This window comes from Myotis myotis, unplaced genomic scaffold (assembly GCF_014108235.1).
Source record: "Myotis myotis isolate mMyoMyo1 unplaced genomic scaffold, mMyoMyo1.p scaffold_m19_p_17, whole genome shotgun sequence".
NCBI lineage: Eukaryota > Metazoa > Chordata > Mammalia > Chiroptera > Vespertilionidae > Myotis > Myotis myotis.
The window spans coordinates 19,874,108-19,898,220 of record NW_023416321.1 but is presented as its reverse complement, the minus strand read 5'-3'; the positions used below and the strand labels follow the sequence as shown (position 1 = coordinate 19,898,220).

Sequence of the window (24,113 nt, the reverse complement as noted above, 5' to 3'; positions counted from 1 at the left end):
AACACATCTATAGTCTTGGGATTCAAATGTAAAATGGTGATATCACTTCATCATATTTTAAAGGTTAAATACTGTAAACCACCTAATATAGAAGGTGTAATCAATACATATAAATTCCCTTGGTTCTTTTTTTCTTTCCTAAAAATCAATTTAGCTCCTTCGCAACCTATCTAAATTATATTCTATGAAAGAAATGAGTAGCAGGGTACTACTTCAGGCTAAAGCAGGGGTGGGCAAACTTTTTGACTCGAGGGCCACAATGGGTTCTTAAACTGGACCGGAGGGCTGGAACAAAAGCATGGATGGAGTGTTTGTGTGAACTAATATAAATTCAAAGTAAACATCATTACATAAAAGGGTACGGTTTTTTTTTCCCAATAGTTTTATTCATTTCAAGCAGGTCGTAGTTTGCCCACGGCTGGGCTAAAGGATACAGACCATGTACCTTTCCTCAAAATACATTACCAAATTACTTAGTATTACTATAAAGTCTCTTGAATATAATGTGAAATAACATATTTTATGTTTAGATTTCTTTTCATCAACCAAGTCTAAAGGATAATTTGATTGTTTTACTAATAGTGTTTATGCTCAGGCTGTGGGTGAAGAGCCTAGAGTAATACTTTTTATTTCTTATATATTAGATTTATTAGCTGTGTGACATTTAGCAAGTTACTTAAACGTTTCATTCTTCAGTCGGAGTCCGTAAAACTAAGATACTATCTACCTCTTTGTATTATAAAATTAAATAAAATAATGCGTGTATAGCATTCATAACACTGCCTACCTCAAAATATTCAACAAACGCAGGCTATTAGTTTTGCTCTATCAATATGTCTCAACTCTGTTGTCTGCTTAGGCTAAGTTGGTTCAAATGTTGTCTCCTACCTCTACCAAATCAGTTCAGTTAAAATTCTCCTGGGACTCTGATCTCCCAGGTTTCACACTAAATCCCAAAGGTACTAAGCTCTATCTCTCCCAATTTCTATTTTCTCAGGATGCATCTTTCAAGTACCAGAAGCACAAATAGGAATCAATTAAAGGGTGAGCAAGAAAATGGTCACTACACTTATTCTATTAGACAAAAGTAAAACATGCATAAAAAAACTAGAGGCCAGTGCACGAAATTCATGCACTCAGGGGGTTCCCTCAGTTCAGCCTGCGCCCTCGCGTAATTCGGGAGCCCTGGGGGGGGATGCCCAACTGTTGGCTTAGGCCCGCTCACCCCCCACCCCCCGGGTCAGTCGGACATCCTTAGCGCTGCTGCATAGGCAGGAGAGGCGCCTGCCACCGTGGCTGCGCTTGCCAGCCGTGAGCCCTGGCTCAGGGCTTCTGGCTGAGCGGCACTCCCCCTGTGGGAGTGCACTGATCACCAGAGGCAGCTCCTTCATTGAGCATCTGCCCCTGGTGGTCAGTGCACGTGATAGTGACCGGTCGTTCTGCCATTCAGTCAATTTGCATATTAGCCTTTTATTATATTCAATAATGTAGCCCTAACAGTCTGGCTCAGTGGATAGTGTCAGCCTATGGATTGAAGGGACCCCAATTCAATTCCGATCAAGGACACATGCCCGGGTTGCGGGCTCGATGCCCAGTGGGGACGTGTAGGAGGCAGCCGATCAATTATTCGCTCTCATTGCTGATGTTTCTCTCTCCCCTTCCCTCTCTGAAATCAATTTAAAAAAATATAAAATAAATATAAAAGAAAATGATTTAAGCCTGGCTGGCATAACTCAATGGTTAAGCACTGATCTATGAACCAGGTTATGGCCTATGAAATCAATAAAAATATATTATTTTTTTTAAAAGACACTTAATGCTCTCTTTACATTAAATATATGTGCATAATTTTAAATACACAATGGGAAATAGGAAAAAGACAATGAAACTAGTAGATATGAAAGCACATAACCTTAAGCATAAATTTCTGCCTAGCTTGCAAAATAATCTAGTCCATTTTGGTCTCTGTCTAGGAAGAGAAAAGAGAAACTAATGCAAATACTATTCATTTAAAATAGAATGTGGACCCAAGCTTTTCCTTTTCTAGTAAAACAATTTATTTTACCATGATGATGGAATCTAATATGGTGCTCTGCAAATGACACTGAAACCTCTGGGTATACCAACAGCCAAAAATGTTTCAATGAAAATTAGTATATTCCCACTGCAAGTAATAGCCTGCCCCATTTGCTCCTTCCCCATCTCAATACGTTCATTCAATCCAGTTACTCCTGCAAAAAATCTGGTAATCACCCATAATACCTCTTTCCCTCTTTCCACTGCATCAAATCAATCACAGGTCCTAGTTACTCCACCTCCAATAACCAATTCTCTCACTTCCCTGCCAAAGGCCAAGTCCACCATTCAGAATCTCTTACCTGGGTTACCACAACAGCCTAGCTGATCTCCCAAAGTCCATATCCATTCCTTTCTTCACACATTAAGAGAGGGGTCTTTTAAAAATCTAATGATATGTAAACCCTGTCAATGGCTTCACATTAAAAATTTAAACCTGAGCCCTGGCCAGGTGGCTCTGTTGATTGGAGCGTCCTCTCATACCCAAAGTTTGCCAGTTCAATTCCCATCAGACTATATACCTAGGTTGTGGGTTTGATACCCAGTCAGGGTACATACGGGAGGCAACTGTTTGATGTCTATCTCTATCCCCTCCACCCCCGCTCCTCTCCCTTCCCCTTTCCTTTCTCTCTAAAAATCTATAAATGTATCATTGGTTGAAGATTAAAAAGAAAAAAATTAAATCTGAGATGACCTACAAAGCCACCCATATCACCTGGCTTCTAGCTCGCTCCCTCCCTGGCCTTATTTCTCACCACTCTCCTTACACTTTGCTCTGTTCTTGAAAGTATCAAGCATCTCCCATTTCCAAGTCCTTAGCAAGCATATGCTGTTTCTTCAATCTGTAACACACTCTTCTTCTTCACCACCAATTTCTTCTCTTCATTCAAATCTCAGTTTACATATTACTTCTTCAGGATACTTGTATGGCATCCCCACCCATCTTAATTAGATGTCCTATATGGACTCTCATAGCACTATGAACTTCATTTCTGTGGCACCCACAACCTTCATAAATATATCATTAATTATGGGATCACTTGTTTAAATAATTAATATCTCTTTCTACCCTATATTCCCCCATGAGAGCAGGGCAGAGATTGTATCTCTTATTCACCACAGTATATACCTAGCACCTCAGCTCATAGTAAGAACCTAATACATCTGATAAATGAATTAATTCCAAAGTCTCCAATGTGTGTCTTTGAGGCCTCTGTACAAGACCACTACTCCCTCTTTTTATAGAGGATTACTTGAAAGTCTATTGTCTGATTTTTAACACTTGCTGTAACTTGTAAGGAACACAGAAACCTTCATTTTTAAGACACTAGTAAAGAACCCAGACTCTTATGAGCTATTAGGGTTATTTTAAAAACTGTACGCTTATAACCTACCCAAGATTAAAACTTAAATCATCTATGATGATCCCTCTTTCACTGCCCCCATACATCTACTGTTAAGTCTTATTAAATCTGCTTCTGCATCATCTCTGGAATTTTCTCTTTTCCTTTTTACACTAGATTTATCACCCTTATTACTAGGTCTCTAAATAGCCCCACTCTAGCCACCAGGCCTTTTAGCCTCTGTACTGTTTATGCTGTGCCTTCTTCCTATACCAACCTGCCTCAGTAGGCTACAACAAAAAGAAAACTTTCTATCGAAATCCTAGCCACCCTTCAAGGCTCATTTCTACTATCCTCTCTTTCTAATACCATCAACCAGCTGTAATAGGTTCCTATTTCATTTGTATCAACCAGCATTTACTTTATATCACTACTAGTGACCCAATGCATGGATTTGTGCACATTGAAAGGAAACTAATTAGAAGGTGGCCAGTGGGGCGGGACTGGACGAGACAGGCCGGACACGCCCTGAAGCCAACCTCCCGTGGTCCCTTACCCAGCATCTGTGGAGTGAGCGGAGTCCCTCTGGCAGGTGGGGTCCCTTGGCCTGGCCTGTGGGGATTGAGCTGAAACCAGCTCTCCGACATCCCCCAAGGGGTCCTGGGGTGCAAGAGGGCACTCTGCAAAGTTGCTGTCATACAGGGTGTCGACTGCAAATGCAAGTGTGCATTAAACCAGATTCGGGTCCCAACAATGCCCCAGCAACAACATAACCCACAGCTGAAGGTAGAATCACACTGCCCAGCAAGAAATCAGGCTCCCTCCTCTCTGGTTTCGGGGTGCATCACCCGAGAACTGCCGCTGCCAAGTCTCTGCAGCTCAGCAGCTCCTGCATTAAGCATCTGCCCCCGATGGTCAGTGAGGGTCATAGCGACTGGTAAGATAGTCAGACACTTAGCATATTGCCTTTTATAAATATAGAAGACTAGAGGCCTAGTGCATGAAATTTGTGCACTGGGGGGGAGGGGTGTCCCTCAGCCCAGGCTGCCCCCTCTCACCGACTGGGAGCCCTTAGGGGATGTCCTACTGATGGGGAGTGGGCCTAAGCCACAGTCTGGCCTCCCTCTGCAAGAGGTGACCAGGTTGATCAGGGGAAGGTGCCAGCCCCATCACCCCACTGTTGCTGCCACTGCCAGTCACCAAGGTGTTTTCATCAACACGGACTCCAGTCCCTTCACCACAAAAAAATGACAACTTTCTTTAGGCATTTTCAAGATGTGTCTTCCATAGGATATGACATTTATTTATTTTTATTTTTTTTTTATCCTCACCTGAGGATGTTTCAATTGATTTTTAGAGAGCTTGGAAGAGAGAGGGAAAGAGAGAGAAACATCAATGTGAGAGGGACCCTGCGACTGGTTGCCTCTGCATGAACCCTGACCTGGGCCCTAGCCAGGGAGGAGCCTGCAACCTACGTGCATGCCCTTTACCAGAATCAAACCTGGACCCTGGGGTTGGCAGGTCGAGGCTCTAGCCACTGAGCCAAACCAGCTAGGGCAGGATATGACATTTCTTAGCCCCTCCAGCAGCAGACCTTAGTTTTTTCCTCCATGAGTGTGGTGGAAAAACCCTAGATCACCTACCTTCTTGGCTTCTTATTACCCAAATTACCAAGAACACTGCGAGTGGTAGCGTACAGGGAGCTTAGCCAATGAGCTGTCAGAAAAGGTGTTTCCTCTGCAGCTCATGCGCAGAGGACCCCCCACGCGTTGTGTCTGCAGCCCTCCCTCCCTCCATGGCCAGGGCACGGACACTATGGGCGCCGCCATCTTTGTGTCAGAGTGATGGTTAACTTGCATATTACCTTTTTATTAGATTAGATGTACCAGGCACTAAGTATTCATCTTTGTCTTACCATATCTCCACTCCACATCAAAACTTTAAACTTCTTGAGGACAGAGACTCAGTTTATTTACCTATGGCAGCTCCTGTGTCTCACACATTTGCTCATTCAGCAAGTACTTATTACATGACTACTTAAACACTAATCATAAAAGAATACTTAAAACTCAACTTTTGTTTAGGCAACAAAAAACATTTGTAACAATTACATCTGCAGCAAGTAGGTAACCCAAATTTCTGTTGCCCAACTTCCTTCTGAATCACAAGAGCAACACCAAGAATAATTCTCATTATTGAAATATGTAAAGAAGCACCAAGAATAATTCTCTTTATTGGCATATATATATTCGCAGGAAAAAAGGGGGACAGGGAAAAGGGAGTAAATACAAAAGTTCCTGTTTCTGCCACTGCATGTCATAGGCAGGCTAACAGAAAAACAAAGGGCATTAAATCAAAGGTGTTCACAAAATGAAAGTGTACTCAGCTCTGAAGTAACTTGTATAAGAACACAAGGGAATTAGTTTCACATATGTATCCCACACACAGAGAAATACAATAATCCCTTTATGGACAGCAACAACAAAACCTAAGGCATTAAAAGAATCAAAGCTCTGGGTCACAAGCCAAGAAAGCTGTTTTGTTTCAAGTTACCTCAGTGACTTATAGAGACTTTTGCCATCAATGTTATTTAAAGATATAGTAGCACAATTTAAAGTACTTTGAGCCCTAGAGGTCATCTAGGTCAGTTCTACTTATTTTTATTAGAAAAGTGATTACATGGTTAGCCCTGGTCTTTAAAATACCCCCCCTCTAGCCACCAAAGCCCCATGCCTTTTAGCCTCTGTCCTGTTTATGCTGTGCCTGTACTAACCTACCTCAGTAGGCCACAACCAAAAGAAAACTTTGTATCGAAATCCTAGCCACCCTTAGATCTTAGGTCCTGGCTAATATTTCTTTCTCTCACTCCATCATTCTGTGAAAAGATAAATAGGGAAATAAGCACAAATCAAAATGACTTTGGCAACATCATCTGTGTATACTTAATAAATTCAAGTAGAAGCTACAACACAACGCATTCCAGAGTGCCAAAAAAGCAAAATCTACAAACATACTAGTAATTCATTGTATCTGGAAGTCTTCATTAACAACTCCAAGAGTGTGAAATTCCTCAAAAGTAAAGAGTCACTACAATCAAGATAACCCAAAATTCAAATAACTTTAGTGTCATTACACTGAGCATCTAGTTTAATTTTTACCCAACCCTGATGTGGACATTAGAAGGCTACTTGACAAATAAAACATAGGTTAGAATAAATTAAAGCAGAAGAAATAAAACCATGAAAATAAAGTAAGAACTAGGAGAACAAAATGAAGCCAAGAATGAGGCTTTTAAAGAGTACAATAAGCTTGGCTCTAAAGTTCTAAAAGCCAACAGGAAAATAGAAACTTTGTGAACAACACAAATCACAACAGCCAGGTAATAAAAACAGACTTAAAAGCTTAGGGAAAAATACAATTACTCTTATTTGAACGTCTTTCTCCCTGAGGTCCTTGTAGAGAAGGCATTGTATAATATATACTTAATATATAAAACACATTTCAATAGTCACAATGAAATGTTTTATGGGATGAATTTTATGCTAACCACCAAGATAAGCCTATTTTAACAGTTCAGTAAGAAAAAAATTTTTTTAGGGAAAGAGGTCTACATTAATGTCCAGGTACCCAGAATACTAATCTACCTGAAAAAAATATTTTCTTAACAGCAAGTACTTACCATAGACAGACCAAGAAAATAAAAACCAAATTCAGGAATTCATGACAAAATAACAGGACAAAACTCTTAGGAGGAAAAGAAAAAGTGGAATATAAAGATAAACTAAAGTTCAGATGAGAGCGCACGCACAAGCACACACTCAAGAGTATATTACATACATAGGAGATAAATAAATGCTTTTGTTTCTACTTCTACAATTAAGAATTAAACATTAGCCCTGGCCGGGTTGCTCAGTTGGTTGGAGCATCGTCCCATACACCAAAAGGTTGCAGGTTCAATTCCCCGTCAGGGCACATATTGCAACTTTAATCTCCAGTCAAGGCGTGTATGGGAAGCAACCAGTAGATGTACACTGAATGGCTAGATTATTATGACTGGCTAGATTATTATGACCAGCCAGATTATTATGACCACCCCATCAGTACTTCGTTGGGCCACCTTTTGCCTTCCATACTGCGGCAATTCTTCTTGGCATTGACTCCACTAGATGTTGAAAGGGGATGCGAGGAATCGGACACCATGCCTAATGAAAAGCACTGCCCAGTCCTGTGAGATTTGATGGTTGTAGAACCAGCTGCCTGATGGCTCTCTTAACTTCGTCCCACAAATGCTCAATTGGATTGAGATCTGGTGATTGTGGGGGCCACCTAAACAAGGTAAAGTCTCCCTCATGTTCTTGAAACCACTCCTGCACAATACGAGCACCGTGGCATGGCGCATTGTCTTGTTGGAAGAAGCCATCTCCATTGGGATACGCCATCAACATGATAGATGAACTTGATCAGCAACTATACTTAGGTATGCTGTGCTATTCAGACGTTTATAATGATCTGGCCCTCTAGCAACCTGAGCAGGAAATTATAGCTAATTTGCCTACAAACGTCAGGTGGTCATAATAATCTGGCCACTCAGTGTATATCTCTGCCTCTGTCTCTCCCTTCAAAATCAATAAACATATCCTCAGGTGAGGCTTTAAAAAAATTTTTTAAACATTAAGGTATTTATTAAAACACAGCTTTCTTGTTAGTTCCTTGATTTTCACACTAGTAGTGACATGTACCAAGACAATTACATAATACATTTTAGAAAGATTTCCCCAAAAGAGCTTAAAATAGAAAGGCGACAGTTTTAAACTAAACATAAAATCAGTTAACTAAAAATATTAATCAGCCCCGGCCAGTTTGATAAGTCTCGCTCATAGACCGAAGGGTCTCGGGTTCAATTCCTGGTCAAGGGCATGCACCTTGGTTGCAGGTTCAATTGCCAGCCCCAGTGCGGTAGGCAACCAATCAAAGTGTCTCTCATCAATGTTTCTCTCTCCCCCTCCTCCCTACCTTACATTCTTTCAAAAAAATTCAATGGGAAAACTATCCTCAGGTAAGGATTTTAATATATATATATATATTAAGAAAAAGGAAAGAATTTTTCTAAAACACCGTCCAGTAATACAAAATTTACTATTTGTAAAGTATAATACTATATAATAAAAGGCTAATATGCAAACAGACCGAACAGCAGAACAACTGATTGCTATGACGTGCACTGATCACCAGGAGGTGCGCGCTGGAACATGGGGAGAATGAGGCAGAGCGCAGAACATGGCAGGCATCGGCTGCAGTGGGATGGTGGAGCAGGTAAGTGGGAGTGCCAGACCAAGGTAGGTGCCGATCGCTGTCATTGGGGCGGGCCTCTGCTGGTTACTGAAAATTCTTTGCTCCCATGCACCGCACTCCCACCTGGCGCTTTCACCTGCTGCCAGCGCCAGAGCCACTGCTCACACACGCTATTGGTGCCCGGCGCTGGCTCTGATCCTCAGTGCTGTCACCAGGTGCAAGCAGCGGTGGCCGGCCCCTATTGCCCCTCAGAGCTTCTCCATCTCCCCCTGCTCCTGAGGGGCAATCGGAGTTGACAGTCACCTCTCGCACCTGCTGCCGATGATGGCCCCGTTTGCACCCACTGCCAGCACCAGCCCCAATCGCACCGCACCATCAGTCAGTGGGTGCAAGCAGGGCCAGCACCATCAGCATGTGGGAGTGGCAGTGGCTGGGTGGGGGTGCGGAGGATGGGCCAAGACCCGCCCCTGTGCCCACTGCAACCTCATGGCCCAGAGTTCCTTTCAAGTTGCATGAATTCCTGCACTGGGCCCCTAGTACAATGATAAACAATTTGCCAAAAACTCAACATATAAAAATCAATCATTCTGCTACTGCTAGCATGTGTCTAGGACAGTGATGGTGAACCTTTTGAGCTTGGCATGTCAGCATTTTGAAAAACCCTAACTTAACTCTGGTGCTGTGTCACATGTAGAAATTTTTTTTATATTTGCAACCATAGTAAAACAAAGACTTATATTTTTGATATTTATTTTATATATTTAAATGCCATTTAACAAAAATCAACCAAAAAAAAAATGAGTTCGCGTGTCACCTGACACGCGTATCATAGGTTCACCATCACTGGTCTAGGACTTAGTTTTTCCTCTTAAGAGTTAGAAAAGAAAAAACAAATGAATTCTTAGTGAAGGCTTGCAATTTTCACAGAACCATCCACTTATAATTTATAAGCAGCATTATTTCAAAACATTTCAACAGTATCCTGTACTAAATATTTTCATCATGGCTGAAAATATTTAGTACAGAAGCAACTTTATCTCTGGCAGAAGTTCTTCAGTAAAGGAGTGAAATATTAGACTACCAGAAAGGGAAATCAAGTTTAAACTCACCAGTTTTATTTATTCTAGGACTCAAGAATTCTAAATGTGGTTATGGGATTTGGAATGGACTACTAGATCTCTAAGAAAAGGCTTCTCAGAATCCAAAGACTTTCCCTTTTTTTCTTTTTTAATCAAAGCAATACCTCCATTCTCATTGTCTGGCCAATTACTGAAAAATCTTTAAAACACTGAGATGGTCAACAAACACCTGCCTACCACCTTGACTGGGTAGCTCAGTTGGTTAGAGTGGCCTCCCAATACAACAAGGTTGGTTGCAGGTTCAATTCCTGGTCAGGGCACATACAAGAATCAATCAATGAATGCATAATTAAGTGGAACAACAAATCAATCTCAATCAATCAATCTCTTTCTCTCTCTCTATATATATATATATGTATAATTAAAAGATAAATAAAACACCTGGCTAGATACTTGCATTAAGAGTCAAACTGTTGGCCTTGCTCAACAAGATCTTTGAAGTAGTGGTGTATTGGTGCTTTTAATTTTGATTCAATTACATGAAAATGTACAAAAGTATATTTACTTCACAGTATCTTTAGTTCTCCATATTTTTCTTACTTAAATTGTAAGTGGGTTCAACTGATCCCTAAAATATCTGTGAACTGTCCTTGCACTTCACACTCTTCCAAATCAACAAACCATTCATTATATGAGAAGGCCCAGAACTAAGTAGTGAGTGAAGAGACTAAGGTCTTTTCAAATCACTAGATTATCCCATGGAATAAAAAAAGTTCTCTCTTAGTTATTTTTATTTCACTGGATTAGAGTTACCCACATTACCAAAACTTAAAAACTTTTTCAATACAAGGCATACTGAAAACAGTAAGCTTCTAGATTATTTTCTCAAATACACAAAACAAGCACATGTAAGTAACATGCTTCAACTACAGTATTTGTTATATGAAATTACTCTAAAACACAAAAAATTCAACATTAAGATTTTTTTAACATATTTTTGTTGATTTCTGAGAGAGGAAGAGAGGAGAGACTAAAACATCAATGATGAGAGAATCATTGATTGGCTGCCTCCTGCATGCCCTCTTACTGGGGATCAAGCCTGCAACCCAGGCATTTGCCCTCGACCGGAATCAAACCCGGGACCCTTCAGTCCGCAGATTGACACGCTATCCATTGAGCCAAACTGGATAGGCTAACATTAAGATTTTTTTGAAGCAATGGTTTATGCAGCAAAGTCAGTACGGATAATGCCACAAATACTCACAAGGTGATGTAAACTAGTAATCCATTTAAGAAAAAAGGAAATTTACTTAAACTTAAAAGTACAGCTGCCTCAATTAAGTCTCCAATGAAAATCTTAGTTACCTTTTTACTACAGTCAAGGAAAAAACAATTATTCCAACATAGCCACCTATTTGAGCCTTCTCTAGTAATCCAACCTTTACAAAATCCCTACCCAAAGTAGAAATGAGAGAGGATTTGCTAGTCAACTATCCTGCCCATCTTTTCCAAATTATCATGTTTCCCTTTTTCACAAGTTTAGCACTTTTAAGTAGATAAAATATAGACTGACTACCCTGGCCAGGTGGCTCGGTTGGAGTGTTGTCCTGTACACCAAGAGGTTGCCGGTGCGATTCCAGGTCAGGACACATACCAAGGTTATAGGCTCAATCCCTGGTTGGGGTGCATATGGGAAGCAACTGACCGATGTTTCTCTCTCACATGAATGTTTGTTTCTCTCTCTCATCAATAAAAACATATCCTTGATTGAGAATTAAAAAAAAAAAAGTAGACTGATTTATCTTTTTTTTAAATATATTTTATTGATTTTTACAGAGGAAGAGAGAGGGATAGAGAGTGAGAAACATCGATGAGAAACATCGATCAGCTGCCTCCTGCACACCCCGCTCTGGGGATGTGCCCGCAACCAAGGTACATGCCCTTGACCGGAATCGAACCTGGGACCCTTCAGTCCGCAGGCCAACGCTCTATCCACTGAGCCAAACCGGTTAGGGCATAGGCCAGCCGTGGGCAAACTACGGCCCGCGGGCCAGATCCGGCCCATTTGAAATGAATAAAACTATTGAAAAAAAAGACCGTACCCTTTTATGTAATGATGTTTACTTTGAATTTACATTAGTTCACACAAACACTCCATCCATGCTTTTGTTCCGGCCCTCCGGTCCAGTTTAAGAACCCATTGTGGCCCTCGAGTCAAAAAGTTTGCCCACCCCTGGCATAGACTGATTTATCTTTAAGGAGATATATTTATATACTGTACTTCCTTGTTAATCCATAAGGAGCCAAATGCAGAATTAGGAGCGAAGTATATGAGCTCCACCACACCAACTGAGTGCCACTCAAAGCTTATGCAGAATTTTCTTCAAAAAAACAGATTTGGAAACACCAATAAGAATTTATCCCAAATAAGCTAATACATTTAACTTAGCTGAGAGAAAATAAAATCCAAATCTGACAAAGATGGGCTATTTTAGGTAGAGACAAGTTGTGAAAAAGTGAATTGTGCTTAGATGTAACCTATAAAATACTCAGAGCATTTTCTGATTATTAGTCCTTAAAAAGGAGAGGAAACCGCAAGTGTTAAAAGTGAAGACGGGGTACATTCTCGACTGAAAGCTCAATTAAACCAACTATAAACTCCAGCAAAGTGAACTAGGTCAACTAAATTTCTGTCCCCATCTACTAGAAGCAACAAATTCTGAAGTCAAGTCATAGAAACTTATAAAAATAACTTATGTCCAGCTTCAAAAAAAAATCTATTCACTCAAAGAATGAGTACAGTTTTACAAATAGATGTCTATTTTTAATAAATTAGATTTTAAAAATAAATTAGCAGCTTTTAGCCTACAGCAACTATACCAGAAATATCTTCCATTTCGTCACTAACAAGTATATGCATTCACCTACCTAAAATTAGAAAAAAGACAAATGGAATCTAGGTACTTATAAACAAAGAATCCCATTCTCCCCATGATGGGAATTCACCAAGTCTTTCTCCTGTGTTCCCTCTCTCAAGAATGTCATTATGCATGGGTTCTACTCACAGAGGTATGTGACGCTGCCCAGGATCAGCTCTGGTCAGTTCTTCCTCTTCAATATCAGACTCTCCTCCTGAACTACTGTCAGTGACATCTGAGTCAAATGCTTGTTCACTGCACCTCAAGCTGGCTATACCACTAGCTGTAAATCTCTCCAATTCTTCTGAAATGGAATCACTTTTCAGGAAGTTACTAAGTCCTTCTGAAGTGGTGGTCTCACTGGCAGCTTTTCTCAATGCAGCTTCAGCCTTTCGAGTCAGCATCAACTGGCTTCGGGGCCTCAGGGATTCCAAGTTTGGCAGTTTGCTCAAAGTTTTCTCTAAAAATCCACCCAGCTGATGCTGAATGTGCCTCTCCACCTGCTTGGCTTGCACAACCTGTAAGCGCTTCTGTAATCTGCGGGCACGGTTTTCAATATCAGCCTGCCGTCGTAGTAAAGCTGTTATCCTTGTGTCAGAATCTAAAGCACTAAAAAGAATGGAAGACAGGGGAGACTTTTTACCCTCTAACTTGACGCCCCCCAAGTTAGAACTGGAGTCTGTGCCAGGTGATAACCTACTGCTTCCTTGAAGTGCTGGCTGTTCCATGGAATTTACAGAAGATTTGTTTGCAGTGCTATTATTGCTAAATATAGTTGTGTGTTCTACATCAAGGCTTCTATGTGGAAGAGTGCAATTGGTCATACCCCCCTTCAAGTCCCCTGATTCAGATGCCACCATTTCATCACCCCCCTGAGAAGATGAAGTAAGAGTTCGTTTTCCCCCATTGAGGGAACTGGAATTGTCATGATCAGAATGTGTTGAACTTTTAGTCAATTTCTTAGCCAACCCATTTACAGGTGCTTGTGGCAGAGCTGTTTGACCACTCGTATTCATGCTTCTAAGATTTTCTAAGGAAAACTCCAAAACTGGCTGTCTCCCCAACAGCTCAGCTCGGAGTTCATAGGACTGAGATAAGAAAGGGTGAGATTTAAGGACTGTCTGCTTGCTGAAGACACCTTGCAATTTCAACGATTCCTTCGAGGAAACAGGTGTTACATCGGAGCAGAGATAAGACGCCACCAATGGTTGCAGCTTTCCCAAATCTTCCTTAGGATTATTTCGGAAGTCTAGACTGGGATCCTCTGCAGCAATGGCTTTTCTTTTGGTTCCGTTGGCAGCAATAAGGATGTTGGCGTTGCCGTTGTTTTCGGCACTGCCAGGGGACAAAGTGGAGGATGGGGGAGCCAGTTTGAACCGGATATGGTGTGCTTCAGCTGCTGCGTCAGTGAGAGCGGGCGCCATCGCAGCCATTCAGCACAGAGAGACAGGAAGTCCAGCCTCTCCCGGTGCCGAGGCCAGCTCCACGGCCCCTTTCTGCCTCCCCAGAGAACAGACTAAAAAAAAAAGAAAAGGAAGTTAGAAATACAAGCATAATAGACAACATTTTTCATACAAATACTACTTGAGGCTATAATCCAAACTCTGCCTCCAGTCACATTCACTCTGGAGACCTGAATATCCTTCATCAGGGGAAGGGGGGGGGGGGGAAAGGAGGGAAGGAAAGAAGGAGGGAGAGAGAGAGCACATACACTCTTCTGTACAAGAGAAAGAAAAAGAATTCCACTTTTTTTTGTCACTTGTTACCACGGATTCAAAGTAGCTAAAACAGAAGTTCTACACTGAGAGAATCACAGATTATTAAAGTCAAATCACCTTCATTTAAGAGAAAAATCTCTTTAAACTTCTTAAAATGAGTGCATTTAAAGCAAATGAAGCAAACTAAACATCTAGCAATTAAACAGAAAAGAATTAGTAAGAACTCCCCATCCCACCAAAAAGTTCATATGCCAAATGTCATAGATCTGTGTATTTTTCTGGCCAAACAATCCAGTGTTCAGCAGCTTCTCACATCTCAGCAAACTACAAGCTTAACTGGATCACACTTGTCAGCTTTCTTTATTGTCCTCAGTACAACCTACCTCTCAAATTAATTGCCCAAGTTGTCTCTTCCCTTCACTCCAAAACTTCCTAAAAGAATAATATAAATAGCTGCCTCTGCACTCTAATCTGTCTCCTACTGCTCTAGCAGAAGATACCAGTAATCTCATTATCAAATCTCAATGGTTAGGTCTCAATCCCCAATCTATTTGACTTCTCTAAAGCATTAGGTAGTGCTAACCAATCATTCTTGAAATTCTCCTTTCCTGATGTCCTTGATACCAAGGTTCCTTCTTCTGTCCTCTTCTCTCTGAACCCACTTCCTTCTCAACAACCACTAGTATGTACTAGTACAGTGAGACCTCTAGTATGTATAGTGAGGCCTCCTAATACTCAGAAAAACTTGCTGAGTTGCACTAGTCAACATTCCCACCTCTATGTTCCTCAAGCTCCCTGGAAATGAAAATTCACTTTCTTCTTTCAATACTTACTCCTCAACCAGATTTATTATCTCTGGTAATGGTATTGCTTTCATTTAGTAATCTAAGCTAAAAGCCTCAGTCATTTGCCTCTATTTGGTTTGAGAGCAAAAGAAAATCAATCTATGTAAAGAACTAAGCCAACTGTTCTTAAAAGTGTGGTCTACAGACTTCTTGGGAGCTCAAAGACCATTTTAAGGGTCCAAGAGAGCTATTTTCATAGTAATCCTAAAAATTATTTGCCTTTTTAAATTTTTTTTCCTGTTGATATTTGCAATGAGGGTACAAAAACAAGGCTGAGCACCTGTGTACCAGAAAAGTCGCAGGTTCAATTCCCGGTCAGGGCACATACAGGAGGCAACCGAATCATGTCTCTCTCTCACATCAATGTCTATCTATCCGTGTCTGTCTGTCTGTCTCCCCCGCCCCGCCCTCTTTATCTCTCTCTCTCTGAAAATCAATAAACATGTCCTCGGATTAGAATTTTTTTAAAAAAGCTAGTTCCATTTATCAATGTCCTTGATAAAATTATGAAAATTATAAATTTATTAAATCTCTACTCTGCTTTTTTAAATATTCTTCGTGATGAAAAGTACAGTACACATAAATTACTTCTGAAGCTTTAATAAGTCTGAGAGCCCGGTCTGTGTGCTCAATGGTTAGAGCATTGGCATACCCACTGAAGGGTCTCAGGTTGGATTCCCAATCAGGGTTGCAGGTTCGACCCCCAGCCCATCAGGGCACGTGCAGTAGGCAACCAATCGATGTGTGTCTCTCACATCAATGTTTCTTTCCCTCTCCCTCTTAAAAAAAAAAAAAAAAATCAATGGAAAAAATATCCTCGGATAAGAATTAACAACAAAAAGTAGTAGTCTGAGAAAAAGCACCTGTACAACTGATTGCAAGCTGAACTAGAAGCTTTTCTCATCTAACACTATTTTTAGTTGGCAGAACTACTTATGTAGTTAGCAGACATTTTCTCAAAAATGAACAAAGTGAACCTGTCCCTTCAAGAAAATGTCCCACTATGTTTATTGCCAATTATAAAATCTGGGTTTTCAAGCAAAAAATAAGTATTTTGAAAACTTGTATCCACCATCATGAACTTGAACATATTCCCATTACTTTAAAAAGTCATTTCCAATTAAATATACTACTGCTGATATTAATAAATGTAAATTTTTGATACCATACAATGAAATGTGTAAACATTTGGAAGATCTGGGAAACTCAGTAAATGACCAAATGACCAATGCATGTGAGAAACTCATGCACAGGTAAAAGTAAGCTCAAGACAGACCAATAGATTTTAATCTAATAGTGATTTTCAACCCTCTTCATCTCATGGCACACTAATTAGTACTAAAATCCTGCAGCGCCCCCCCCAAAATTTTTTTTTTTGCTGATCTGACAAAAAAAATAGGTGTAATTTTGATTCATTCACACTGCACGGCTATTGTCGTTGGCTGTTATTTTTTCATTTGAGTATCTAAGGGAAAAGAGGTCAGTACCCCTGACTAAATAGTCAAGTATTGCATGTTTCAAAATTGATTGTGGCACACTAGTGATTGAAAATTACTGACCTAACAGTACAAAAGGTTCATTGATATGGTTTTATATTCCATATTGCAACTAAACTCAACGAAACTACAACTAGTCAAGTTTGGGTACAATGTCAAAGAAGATCCACACTTATCTAAAAAGACTATTAAGTACTCCTCTTTTTCCTCCTACCTAGCTGTGTGAAGCCAGATTTTCTTTATATTCTACAACCAAAACATACAATAGAATGAATGCAAAAACAGATTTGAGAACCCAGGTGTTTTCTATTAAGCCAGACATTAGTAAGATTTGCAAAAATGTAAAACAATGCCATTCACTTAAAAGTTCTTTGTGGTTGTCTCAACATGTTTTAAGAGTGAAAAGGGGTCTTGAGAGCAAAAAACTAGGGAACCACTGAACTAAAGCAACCTTTTCCCTCCTTAAAAAACAAACAAAAAAAAAACAAGAGGACAACTTCCAATTTGGTCAAACTTTTTTAGCCCTAGATTAATGACAATATAGGATGATAGACCCTATAGGACTACACCAAGGTTTTTTTTCACACTATGACCATTCAAATCATTAAATAAATATTTTTTTAATTTGTTTTTAAATAAATATTTAAGTAAATGACCAAGATAGCATCCATACAAATACCAATACACTTACAGTTCAAATTTATCTATTGCTCTACATAGCGCCAAAAGTTTCTCATTCTAATATTGTACTTTAATGAATTTTCTATGAAATAAGTAGACCTTTTGGTATATGGCTTTGTATGTAACACAAACTGTTTTATGTCCACTTTTTCTATTTCTGATCTTAACATTAATGTTACTTCCTAATATAGTATAAATGACCAATAGATGAACCAATGCAAAATATGTTGAGTTAGTTTTATAGTACACAAAGCATTTTCTGCAATAAACAAAAATCACTATCAGATCTTTCCCATCAATCCAATATTCTCCTCTTTTAAATTGATAGCAATACATTGTTGATACTTGCAATGCAAGGAGGAACATTATCAGTGCCAGATGAATAATACAATAGGTGAGAAGAGTAGTTGTAACCTACTACCCCAAGAGCACCATATGTAAGTCTCAGCAATGGCAGGAAACAGCCTTCCTCTGGGGACCCAAGCAAGAGCACAGATGTTACACAGCTTACACAAAACTTACTCAGGAAAACCCAGGCTCGCACAGCACACGTAAAAGAGGGTCATAGCCCTAGCTGGTTTGGCTCAGTGGATAGAGCGTTGGCCTGCGGACTGAAGGGTCCCACGTTCGATTCCAGTCAAGGGCATATGACCAGGTTGTGGGCTCGTGCAGGAGGCAGCCAATCAATGATTCTCTCTCATCATTGATGTTTCTGTCTCTCTCTCTCTTCCTTCCTCTCTGAAATCAATAAAAATATATTTTAAAAAAGATGGTCATAGTTAACATCATACTACAGAAGTACTTAAGCAGTAAATATTTCATCATGATTTTAGAATTATTTAATTATTTAAAGTTCACAACTTAAAAATCTGCTGGCTCAAATCCCGTATCTTTCAAGATTTCTCTGACCCTGTGAAAGTACATTTGTGAACTCAACATTAATGACGCATATCTCAGCTCAAAGGCAAGAGTTTATTTTGTTTACACACTCTCCTTGGTCTCTATATCCCCACAGGACGCACTGCAAAGAGTAGTTACTAAAACAATCATCTAAGTAAGTAGGGAGAGGGAAAAGCAACCTCTTCAGAAGGAATTCCATTTCTACATCCTAAATCTTTATCTTTCTACACCAAAACAATATTACTTATAGGAAAAGATAAAAATCTACAACCATCTCCCTTAGTTGACTTGTAATGCAATGCTGAGATTCAATTTTACCCCCCAAGGCATTCACAGGTAAGGAGAGTAGGTCCAAGGTCACATCATGGCTCCACCCTCATTTAAATTATTTAACTGTTCCCTCCATTTCCTCATCTACGAAAGACAAGCCTAAATCACAAAGTTGCTGTGATGATTAAATGAAATATTTTCAATTACTTAGCCTAGTACCTGGCAAAAACACCCATTATTTGCACTATTAATAACCTATAGACTAAAAGCAAATATAAAAATAAATTTCTACGAGACTTCTTAATGCACAGGAAAAATATTAAGCAAATATTTCTCTAAAAGGTCACTGTACTTGAGGACTTTTCACTTAGGGAAAAAAGCATATAAATGGAAATGACAAATCTGGTTAGCTAGCACTCAATATTAGATTTAATTGCCATAAATCATCACATAAGCTTAGAAATTCATTTAATATTTCATGATGTTATTTCTGATAAAAAGAGAGCAAATCAAATGCCCAACAATTTAAATTATGAAATACCCATATAATGGAATACTATGCAACAATAAATAACAAAGCACACTTGTATTTACTGACATGAAAAAGTTCCGGCTTCACTGTTAATTTTTTTAAAAATATATTTTATTGATTTTTTACAGAGAGGAAGGGAGAGAGAGAGTCAGAAACATCGATCAGCTGCCTCCTGCACACCTCCCACTGGGGATGTGCCCGCAACCAAGGTACATGCCCTTGACCGGAATCGAACCTGGGACCCTTCAGTCCGCAGGCCAACGCTCTATCCACTGAGCCAAACCGGTTTCGGCCTGACTTTTTCTTAAAAATTGAACATACTCCACAAAATGTTGATTAGAACAATTATTCCCATCCCACTTGAAGTCCTAAAAGTTTCACTGTCCAACAATTTAAATCAGAGAAGACTGTCAAACTTTAGCAGTTTTACAAAAGCAGCACAACAGCTTATAATAAGTCACCTTTCTCCTAAGAATACAAAGCATTAAAAGCTATAATTAACTTATTAATTCTCAAAACAGCCTGGGCAGTAGTAGGTTTCAGGCTAAGGTTATTATAATTTCCAATTTGTGGGTGGGGTTAGACAATAAAGTTAGTGTACACTCAAAATAAGAAATCTAAAATATCCCAATTTTTAGTTCATCTAATAAACCACAATCTGACAAATGCAGATGAAGCTAACACAAATTAAGATTTTCCAGTAAGTTTAAAGAGACAAAAGAAGCTATCTGCTATAAAAGATCGGGCTAGGTAATTAATGGTTTCCCTACCAGTTCCAAGGAAGCATTTGGAGACTGGAAAATGTTAAATGGGTTCAGCAGGCAAACACATTTGGGGAAACACTTCCTTTGATGGAGATCCGCAATGTATTTCTCATCATACTGAATATGCAGATATTTGCCTTTACCAAACCTATTTAACAAATAAACACCTTTTTCCCATTACACCTATTAATATCTTGAGGAACACTGTTCTGAGGGATACAGTTGGAATAAAGTTCAAATATGTGAATTCTAGAGTCCCTTCCTGTACTTAGGATTCTATTATTCTAAACTGCAGTATAGGTTCAAGGACAAACTTCGACCTAACACAAGTAGCACTTTTGAAGCAAAAACATATCCCTACGGCAGAGTTTCTCAACACTACTGACATCTTGTGCTGAGAAACTCTGTTGTAAGCGGGGGGAGGTCTCTCTTGTACACTCTATTCAGCAGGATGCCTGGCCTCCACCCACTAGATCAGGGGTGGGCAAACTTTTTGACTCGAGGGCTACAATGGGTTCTTAAACTGGACCGGAGGGCCGGAACAAAAGCATGGATGGAGTGTTTGTGTGAACTAATATAAATTCAAAGTAAACATCATTACGTAAAAGGGTACGGTCTTTTTTTCAATAGTTTTATTCATTTCAAACAGGCCGGATCCGGCCCGCGGGCCGTAGTTTGCCCACGGCTGCACTAGATGCTAGAAACACCTTTATACAAATTATGACAACCAAAAATGCCTCCAGAAATGTCAAATGTCCCATAAGGGGGCAAAAATCACACCTCCCAATTGAAAAGTACTTCCTAGAGCAGTGATGGCGAACCTACGACACGCGTGTCAGAGGTGACACGCGAACTCATTTTTTTGGTTGATTTTTCTTTGTTAAATGGCATTTAAATATATAAAATAAATATCAAAAATATAAGTCTTTGTTTTACTATGGTTGCAAATATCAAAAAATTTCTGTATGTGACACGGCACCAGAGTTAAGTTAGGGTTTTTCAAAATGCTGACACGCCGAGCTCAAAAGGTTCGCCATTACTGTCCTAGAGATACAGACTATATCTTTATGTCTATCTATAGAGATAGGCATGTAAGATATATTCTTTCCAGAAAGCAAAACACCTGGCTGCTTCAAATACTGCAAGTCAGAACTAACTCCATACCTACAACTGAAAACTTTGCCTTATTCCTCATTAGTTTCCAACAGAAGACTCCCAAATACACAAGAAAAAACTAGCAGCATCCATCTTGCAAAAATGTTGATAAACTGCAAAAACCCAAAGAGAAGGGTTTGGCCATCTGGCTGGCTAATCACTACACTTGCACTGAAAACAAGCAAAAATCAGATGGGGAAGAAAAGTTTGCCCATAATGTGGCTTCTACTAACTTCTTTCCCCATTACCTCATTACTCTGCACAAAGGAAAGAAAGAGAAGGAGGAAGGTTCGTAAGGGAAGTGTCCGTGAAGTTGTCAAATGTCAGCTGAAATGTTTAAATTAGCTAAAATTTAATTATGTAAGAGGTTAAAACAAGAGAATGGTAACATGGCATTCTAGTGAGAGGAAATAGCATGGGAAAAGGCAAGGCTGTGGGAAAACATAGGACATCCTAGAGGTTAAATGATCAATTTTCTTGAAATATAAAGTTAATAGAGGAAACAGTACAGAAAAAGGTAGCAAGATAGTTTGAAGCCAGTTCAATAACGGAAAACCTTAAATAGCCAGCCTTTACTCAGACTTAAAGGCAGCAGAATGTCATTAAAGGCTTTTCAAATGGGGGTGACACATCAGAACTGAGCTTTTCAGAGACCAGTTGGGTAGGATGGATTAAAAGAAAACAAAAGGCAAAGAAGCAGCTACTGCAATAATCCAGACAGGATGCAACAAGAACCTCAACTAAAGTGGTCACCACAGTAGTATGGTCAAAGTTTTCTCCAAACTTAAATCCAGAAATTAGGAGGGGCTAAAGTTTGCACGAAGGCCAAATAAGTGACACAAACATTAATGTAAAGGCTCTTAAGGACAAGAGAAAAGGCTCTCTTTTCCTTCATAACTTTGTCTTCTCTATGCATTGCTCATAAAGCTGTTCAGGTGTGGTATATCCTTTCTATTCTTAACATTACCAACCAAAACCCAGCCAAATCTTCATCAGCTCAAACCTAAATCATAGCAGCTTCCAGACCGATAGCTCAGCCCTCCAATGCATTCCATACTTTTTTATCATCTCACTTCTCTATTCTAGAATAACTTCCAGTGCCTTTTCACAAGTCAAAATTCTCCAAGATGAAACTTCCTATATAATAAAAACCTAATTTGCTAAGTGTCCGGGGGATGTCAGAGAGCCAGTTTTGGCCCGATCCCACAGGCCCAGCAGAGGGACCTCACTGGTGCACGAATTCGTGCACTGGGCCTCTAGTAAAACAGTATCGGAACAAGTACATCAGGTAGTATGGACCCAGAACTCCCCCTAAATTCCAAACTCCACAATCTCTGCCTAGGCTGCTGCTTCTACCGGAAAGGCCCAAAACATAATTAATCCTTCAATACATAACATCTCTACAGAAACTTTTCCCTACTATTCAGGTTCACATTGCTTCCTTCCTGCTTAAATTTTTCAGTGCACTTAAAGTCACCATCACTCAATTCAAATTATGTGTTTGAATGTTCCCTAATTGTCACAATTTATTAATTATATTTCAAAACAGGCAGTGTTCTTTAGGACCCTTCTCTTGCATACTCGCTAACTTTATCTAGAGCTCGGTAAACTCTAAGTGCTGTAAGCACTTACTGACTGAACTAGAGTAGCCAAAACACACTTGTTTGCTCTGGCAAGTATGCTCAATAGTTACAGCACTCACCCTGGGACCGAAGGGTCTCAGGCTCAATTCCCAGTCGAGGGCACTTATCTGGGTTGCAGGTTCCATCCCCAGTCCATTAGGTGGGAGGCAACCAATAGATGCCCCCTTCCCCCAACCAATAGACTCTCCCCTGTCCCTCCTTCCGCTCTCTCTAAAACCCAATAGAAAAAATATCCTTGAGTGAAGATTAACAACAACAACACTTGGTGAGATTTTGCCAAGCAGAGGAAGATGAGGAAACTCTAATCAAGAAACTGACAAAATAATGGGAAAGGATTTAGGAGATGATCCACAAGCAATTTGGATGAGCCAAGTGGTACACGTATACAGCTTCTCAAGAGGAGGAAAGCAGCCCTAGCTGGTTTGGCTCAGTGGACAGAGCATCGGCCTGCGGACTGAAGGGTCCCGGGTTCGATTCCAGTCAAGGGCATACGCTCGGGTTGCGGGCTTAATCCCCAGTGCAGGGCGTGTGGGAGGCAGCTGATCAGTGATTCTCTCTCATCAATGATGTTTTTATCTCTCTTTCCCTCTCCCTTCCTCTCTGAAATTAAAAAATAAAAAAGAGGAAAGCAGCTATGTATGTAGTGATTTGTGATAAAGTACTGAAAGCTACATTATGGGACACAATGCAAAATGTTTCTTTTAAATAGAAAACAATGTAGATATGAAATACAATAGGGAGTAGAGACATGTTTTTTTATTACAAGTCAAAAAAATAATGTGGACCTCACCACGCTAGTCCCTAACACTTTCCTATGCCAACAGGGCTTCTTAACCGAAAACATTTATAATTACTAAGGGAATCATAGCTCTGACTAGAGGTTATTATTATGACTGCTGCTCACTAACATTAACTGACCTTTCACTACGTCAGTCACTGTGCTAAGCGTTTTACACGCGCTCTCATTTATCTTCACAATAACATTGTAAAGCAAGTACTCTTACTTTCATTTTATAGATGAGGAAACTTAACATTCAGAACTTCTAAAATGCAGAAGCAGGATTCCAATTCAAATCCCTAATTCTAAAGTCCACAACTCTTAAACCATTATACTAAGTAACTTAACGCTAATTTTAAATTGAAAGGACCTTAACTGCTAGACACTAGATTTCAAATTTTAGTCTTTAGAGGAATACCAACTGATTATCTCCAATAAACATTTCATTAAAATGCCTATAACATTAAAAGCACCACACTAAGTGTCTACAGTAATGACAAAGACCACTAAAGACACTACTATGTGATCAGGGAATCGGGGGGGGGGGGGGGGCACATTAAGGGGACCCTAGCACAGGCTGAGAGTGGGTGGAATCATAGAAGGCTTCCCAGAGGGAATAACAT

General features: G+C 39.8%; 1 protein-coding gene across 9 annotated transcripts in view; it reads right to left on the bottom strand.

Moving 5' to 3' along the window:
* KANSL1 (KAT8 regulatory NSL complex subunit 1) overlaps positions 1–24,113 on the bottom strand; it is a 164,912-nt gene that overhangs the window by 101,331 nt on the left and 39,468 nt on the right. For 8 of the 9 annotated variants that reach the window (XM_036340097.1, XM_036340098.1, XM_036340101.1 and 5 more), the window contains one exon: positions 12,856–14,224. In XM_036340097.1, coding sequence (XP_036195990.1) covers positions 12,856–14,141 — 1,286 coding nt within the window. In that variant the 5' untranslated portion in view covers positions 14,142–14,224. Of the gene's footprint in view, positions 1–12,855; positions 14,225–17,970; positions 18,126–24,113 lie in introns of those variants that run through there. The other variant, XM_036340099.1, reaches the window with a different exon arrangement.